Genomic DNA, 7,081 nt, shown 5'->3' with positions numbered 1-7,081 from the left:
TAGTTCTCAAGAAGTGTTTATTTGTATTAAATTTCCTTCAAACAAGAGGCATATGGGGGAGCTTCTGGGCACTCATGCTGAATGTAGGGCACGCCACTTGTCCAAGGGGCCCCGGTTAGGGATGTATTTAACTCCACAACCATCCGGGATGAGACGCTTCTCAGCTACCATGTCCTCAAACTCATCAGCATTGAATTTGGTGAAGCCCCATTTCTTGGAGATGTGAATCTAAGAAGAAAAATCAGAAGTTAACTATATTAACCACACACTCCCTCTAAGTGCACTTTGGGAACTAAGGTACATATGTACCTATACACTGCCATGACCATGCTAGCTTTTTTGCCATGAGCTTATACCAGAGATCACACTCTCTGTCCTTCCAATGCTAGTCTATGACTATTCATTGTAACATGGGTACAGGAGATTAGCTTTGTAGGGAAGCCAATCAGTTATAAGAACAGCAAAATAATTATCTCAAAACAAAACACAGTAAGGCCGTGTTTAATTCTTGTTCTACTCCCACCCACACAACTCTACTCTACTCCCACACGAAAATGCCTTTATAAGCCAACACTGAGAACACCACAAAGTGGAAATGATGCCCCACCCACACACGCTACCTTCTGACGACCAGGAAACTTGAACTTGGCCCTGCGTAATGCTTCAATGACATGTTCCTTGTTCTGCACCTTGGTGCGAATGGACATGATGACTTGGCCAATGTGCACACGGGCCACGGTGCCCTGAGGCTTGCCAAAGGCTCCACGCATACCAGTTTGGAGTCTAGGAGAAATAAAAGGTTTTTAGTTTATGATCTGCAGGGATCATTGCCTATTGCCACAACCATCAGCAGTCAAGCACTCCTAGCACAACATGGAAAAATCTATGTCAATACAATCCATTACTTACCACAGGACCTATAAGCATCCATACACCTTACCATTAGAATTGTTCCCAAGGTCCCTTAAGGTGCTCTGTACAAACAACAGAGCACGTACACAACCAGGGGAGTTGCTGTGTGCAGCCAGTGCACACCAGCCTCTCATGGTAGCAGAGGCTGGTCGGCTTAATTGACTGCACATTCTCTCAAAACACCTCAGCCACAGACCTAACATCAAAGCTAAATCTCTGATCCACTCCTCACCTATCAGCTCCAGCACATGACAACATCTTGTTGATACGGATGACGTGGAAGGGGTGGAGGCGCACACGGATGTGGAAGCCATCCTTGCCACAACTCTTCACCATGTACTTGTTGGCGCAGATACGGGCAGCTTCTAGAGCTACAGGGAGAGGGCATAAGATGAATGAGATGAGCATATAATCAATGGCAAGGACAGTCTGTGTGCTTTGTTGGTATACCTTACCTTCAGATGACAACTGCTCATATTCATCAGACACCATGTGTCCACAGAGTGGAAACTCATCAACCTTTGCCTTCTTCCTGCCCAGATCAAAGATTCTGATCTTCGGATCTGAGAGAAAGAAAACCATTTCAGCAATCACTATTACCCAGGTCACAGGCAAGTCAAAGACAACTAAGAAGAGCTCAAATACAAGGGAACTGCAAACTGTAGAGCTGCATCAGGTCAAATCTTATGCACTTACTATTAGGCTTCTCGCTCTTCTGGAAGCCCAGAAATTCATACACAGTGCATCTTATACAATACTCCATGTCCTATCATGAGAAAACCTAGATCATAATCTTACTTACCAGGAACACCCCTGCAGAAGCGGGACTTTGGGTAAGGCTTATTTTTGCAGTATCGATAGCTGGAAGAAAGAATTGCAAGAGCACTGAAATCAAGCAACACAAAACAAAGCCACAATAGCTGAAAGTTTTAAAGAGTTCAGATCTTGCACCATCATTTTTTTTTGCCCAGAGTTGTGATACAGAGGGCCACCCACCGGTAGAGGATTTTGAACCTCTCCAAGTAGCTTCTGGCCAAATTGTTGCCTATTGCAATGCCCCCAATAAATATTTTAACTGTCAGTACACAAGAGGAATTGAGCATTTAGAAATTGGTCTGAAGTGCAGGCCCTCAAGTCACTAACTTAGAGCTGACAGAAAATATCTGTACCTTGAACAGATACAGAGATGGCTGTTTCCAACCTAAGCCCATTTCTACCAATACTAGAGCTCAAGTCTGCAGAAAAACAGCATATCACACCTGCCACTCACCTTACCTACAAAGCCTTACTGCTTTTGCTGGCTTGCTTGGCAAAGTGACATTGTGAATCAGTGCTTTGAGTCAGTTTTACTTGGTTTTACCTCCCAGAAACACTATAGAAGAGACTGCATTTCATGGGACCAATAGTAATATGTCAAGGGATCTTCTGATAATTCACTTTCAGGAAATCAGATTTTAGAAAACAAGTCACAGTACACATTTGACCTATAAAACATTTGGTCTCCTGAATAGCACTTTAAACTACAAGCAATTGCTAATTAGAAGACCTAAGAAAAATAATGCAAGTGATACTGAGACCAGCTTCATCACAAGGCCTAAATTTGAATATTGGCGCCAGACAAAAAATAATCAACTTGCAGGATAATCAATGAAGGAGAGATAAGACAATTACTACAGTTTCTTCTAAATGAATGAGTCATGTAGGGCAGGAGTTTTTTGAGGAATTAGGACAGGGGGAAAGGGTTTAATAACCAGTAGGGGAAGTCTACTTGCTTATTTCCAGTGTTGAAACAACTGGAAGAACAGAAGCTACTGCTCAACAAATATTCAGCACCATCATATTGTATATCCTATGATAGCAAGTATTGCAGAAGGATCTGCACCTAGTACTACTGAAAAAGGAATCAGCAAGAGGTACACTCCTTTATGGCACTTTGTTCAATTGTAGCACACCAATTTTGCTAGTTCTATTTAGTGCACTGAGAAGGAAATCAATATTTTGGTAAGGGAATAGACGTGGGAACAGAAGTTAGTTTCCCTACAACTCTGTCCTCGTTTCCTAGAATATGCTCCGATAATATACACTTAAATTTTCAAATGGTATACTGCAAGGCCTTGGTATACTGCAAACCCTTTTCTCCAAATCAGTGGGCGTTATTAAGTGTAAAGAGAATCAATTCTATATGTGCTCTGAAAAAATCCCCTTACCGTGTCATGAGTAAACATCCAGGAATTTATCAGGACCTTTAGCAACAATGCCCTGCGCAACAATATGGCTTACGGAGGGCATCTTGTGGTGTCCTTCACCCAGGGCTATAAAGCCACTTCTGGGCAAACAAACGACTCAATTCTAGCTGCCAACTAGAATTAAAGTTCCAGTTGTTTTGTTGAATTTTGATTCCTATTTTGGCAACTTTTTGAGGAGTGTGTGAATGAGAATGCTTGCTTTTGCAGTCTGAAGATATGCACTACATGTTTAAGTAATGCCTATTCATGCTGAAAATGTTTATGTACCGAACCCATTTTTCTGATTCAGGGAGGCTGCTTACTTTCTCTTTCCCTGTCACATCATCATCTTCTTATGCACCCCTATCAATGTGCATTGCAGCAGAATTAATGGAACTGTAACTCATGTGTCCAATTCTGGTAGAACTGTATTGAGGTGGAACGAAGTCCCTATAGCATTCCTTAGATAATAAATCTGGCCTTCTGATTCAATGAAATTTGATTGCTCTTGCCTTGATCGCCCATAAATAATACCGTCAACATCATAAGTGGTTTCTGGAGAAGACTCTTGATTCAAATGAAGGCCCATCCTAATACCTGACGTCACAGCATGGCTAAGGGCACAATCCATTGCCTGTCTACTCAGAAGTCCCATTACATTCAATGGGGCTTACTCCCAGAATTGCAACCTTATCTATGGATCAGAACACCCCCTGCTTCACTCACGAATGGACTACATAGCTTTATGCAAGCCACTACGTGGAAGACTATTGACTTCAGGTCCCAATTGTAAATTTCTCAAAGGCAGGCATGGAAGAAAACAGAATGCTGGGCTGGTGGACTCTTTCTCAGTCTGATCCAGCAGGGCTTCCAGGCTCCTAAGACCATGTGTGAAAAAAATTTATTTATTTATAATATAAATTATATGTATATAATTAAATGCATATAATATGAATTATATGTATACACACACACGTATATATGTAATATACATATATGTACATGTGTGTGTGTGCGCATACACATACATCAAAGCGCCTTGTTTTGAGCAGAGGCTCAGCCCATCATCCCGGCTGAGGAGCAGCCATGCAAATGCCGTGGGGCAGCTGAGGACAGCGTGAAGCAGCAGCCCCGTGATAAGAAAAGAACCCCGCTCCTGAAGGCAGCAGCCCCTGACCGTCGTGCTCTGCGGGACCTCGTTCACTGAGGGGGGAACCTGGAAGGAGAAGAGCGCAGTGCCCACCCCCGCAAGGCAGGCCAGGCCAGGCCAGGCCAGGCCGGCGGGCTTCCCTTCCTTTCCCAACGCCCTCCGCGCTCTCCTCCACCCGCAACGGGCAGGACACTCACCATCGCGCGGGTCGGCGGCCCATGGCTGCGGGTCTGCAAAAGAGACACGGAGAGGGTTAGTCGGGGGGGGAGACTCTCCGAGGGGCAGCGGGGCCTAGTTCTGCCGGGCCGGGCACAGCCTCCACCCCACACGCGCACTCACCTCGCCGAGCGGAAAGAGAGGGGAGACGCGACTGCGCGCCGCTTATTAAAGGGGCCTCTCTAGGACGGTCGGGATCATAGACGCTGGGCCGTATGCGTGGACGTAGGACATGAGGAGGTATACCATAGACTTAGAAGCCTAGAGCGCCCGGTTTCTTCGGCGCTGTTCTGCGTGCTACGCAGGACGACGTTAGGCGCTTCTTACTGTATTGCGTCGCTGGAGGTTGAAAGGGAGGGTAAAAAGAGTCCAGTCTCTCCAGAGTGCATGGAGGCTGCTTAAAACAACAGTAATAGAGGCCCAGCAGAGGTGTATACCGCAAAGAAAGAAGGGTTCCACTAAATCCAGGAGGGTGCCCGCATGGCTAACCAGCCAAGTTAGAGAGGCTGTGAAGGGCAAGGAAGCTTCCTTCTGTAAATGGAAGTCTTGCCCTAATGAAGAGAATAAAAAGGAACATAAACTGTGGCAAAAGAAATGTAAGAAGGTGATAGGGGAGGCCAAGCGAGACTATGAGGAACGCATGGCCAGCAACATTAAGGGGAATAATAAAAGCTTCTTCAAATATGTTAGAAGCAGGAAACCCGCCAGAGAAGCGGTTGGCCCTCTGGATGGTGAGGGAGGGAAAGGGGAGATAAAAGGAGACTTAGAGATGGCAGAGAAATTAAATGAGTTCTTTGCATCTGTCTTCACGGCAGAAGACCTCGGGCAGATACCGCTGCCCGAACGGCCCCTCCTAACCGAGGAGTTAAGTCAGATAGAGGTTAAAAGAGAAGATGTTTCAGACCTCATTGATAAATTAAAGATCAATAAGTCACCGGGCCCTGATGGCATCCACCCAAGGGTTATTAAGGAATTGAAGAATGAAGTTGCAGATCTCTTGACTAAGGTATGCAACTTGTCCCTCAAAACGGCCACAGTACCAGAAGATTGGAGGATAGCAAATGTCACGCCTATTTTTAAAAAGGGAAAGAGGGGGGACCCGGGAAACTATAGGCCGGTCAGCCTAACATCTATACCGGGTAAGATGGTGGAATGCCTCATCAAAGATAGGATCTCAAAACACATAGACGAACAGGCCTTGCTGAGGGAGAGTCAGCATGGCTTCTGTAAGGGTAAGTCTTGCCTCACAAACCTTATAGAATTCTTTGAAAAGGTCAACAGGCATGTGGATGCGGGAGAACCCGTGGACATTATATATCTGGACTTTCAGAAGGCGTTTGACACGGTCCCTCACCAAAGGCTACTGAAAAAACTCCACAGTCAGGGAATTAGAGGACAGGTCCTCTCCTGGATTGAGAACTGGTTGGAGGCCAGGAAGCAGAGAGTGGGTGTCAATGGGCAATTTTCACAATGGAGAGAGGTGAAAAGCGGTGTGCCCCAAGGATCTGTCCTGGGACCGGTGCTTTTCAACCTCTTCATAAATGACCTGGAGACAGGGTTGAGCAGTGAAGTGGCTAAGTTTGCAGATGACACCAAACTTTTCCGAGTGGTAAAGACCAGAAGTGATTGTGAGGAGCTCCAGAAGGATCTCTCCAGACTGGCAGAATGGGCAGCAAAATGGCAGATGCGCTTCAATGTCAGTAAGTGTAAAGTCATGCACATTGGGGCAAAAAATCAAAACTTTAGATATAGGCTGATGGGTTCTGAGCTGTCTGTGACAGATCAGGAGAGAGATCTTGGGGTGGTGGTGGACAGGTCGATGAAAGTGTCGACCCAATGTGCGGCGGCAGTGAAGAAGGCCAATTCTATGCTTGGGATCATTAGGAAGGGTATTGAGAACAAAACGGTTAGTATTATAATGCCGTTGTACAAATCGATGGTAAGGCCACACCTGGAGTATTGTGTCCAGTTCTGGTCGCCGCATCTCAAAAAAGACATAGTGGAAATGGAAAAGGTGCAAAAGAGAGCGACTAAGATGATTACGGGGCTGGGGCACCTTCCTTATGAGGAAAGGCTACGGCGTTTGGGCCTCTTCAGCCTAGAGAAGAGACGCTTGAGGGGGGACATGATTGAGACATACAAAATTATGCAGGGGATGGACAGAGTGGATAGGGAGATGCTCTTTACACTCTCACATAATACCAGAACCAGGGGACATCCACTAAAATTGAGTGTTGGGCGGGTTAGGACAGACAAAAGAAAATATTTCTTTACTCAGCGCGTGGTCGGTCTGTGGAACTCCTTGCCACAGGATGTGGTGCTGGCATCTAGCCTAGACGCCTTTAAAAGGGGATTGGACGAGTTTCTGGAGGAAAAATCCATTATAGGGTACAAGCCATGATGTGTATGCCCCACTGATTTTAGAAATGGGTTAAGTCAGAATGCCAGATGTAGGGGAGGGCACCAGGATGAGGTCTCTTGTTGTCTGGTGTGCTCCCTGGGGCATTTGGTGGGCCGCTGTGAGATACAGGAAGCTGGACTAGATGGGCCTATGGCCTGATCCAGTGGGGCTGTTCTT

The 7,081-nt window shown here is 45.8% G+C and overlaps 1 protein-coding gene and 1 non-coding gene across 2 annotated transcripts; both read right to left on the bottom strand.

The window, feature by feature from the left end:
• Positions 1 to 4,591, bottom strand: RPL10 (ribosomal protein L10). The gene is made up of 6 exons (XM_066617899.1): positions 4,485 to 4,591; positions 1,715 to 1,773; positions 1,368 to 1,475; positions 1,145 to 1,283; positions 621 to 783; positions 1 to 228 (listed from the first exon to the last, which is right to left on the bottom strand). Exons 1-6 carry the CDS (start codon positions 4,505 to 4,507, stop codon positions 73 to 75), a joined length of 648 nt encoding a protein of 215 aa, XP_066473996.1. The 5' UTR covers positions 4,508 to 4,591; the 3' UTR covers positions 1 to 72.
• Positions 947 to 1,080, bottom strand: LOC136643398 (small nucleolar RNA SNORA70). The gene has a single exon (XR_010794003.1). It is a non-coding gene; the product is annotated as a small nucleolar RNA SNORA70 (small nucleolar RNA).
• Positions 4,592 to 7,081: the final 2,490 nt, after the last annotated feature.

This window comes from Tiliqua scincoides, chromosome 2 (assembly GCF_035046505.1).
Source record: "Tiliqua scincoides isolate rTilSci1 chromosome 2, rTilSci1.hap2, whole genome shotgun sequence".
Classification (NCBI taxonomy): domain Eukaryota; kingdom Metazoa; phylum Chordata; class Lepidosauria; order Squamata; family Scincidae; genus Tiliqua; species Tiliqua scincoides.
This window is presented reverse-complemented; position numbering and strand designations above follow the sequence as displayed.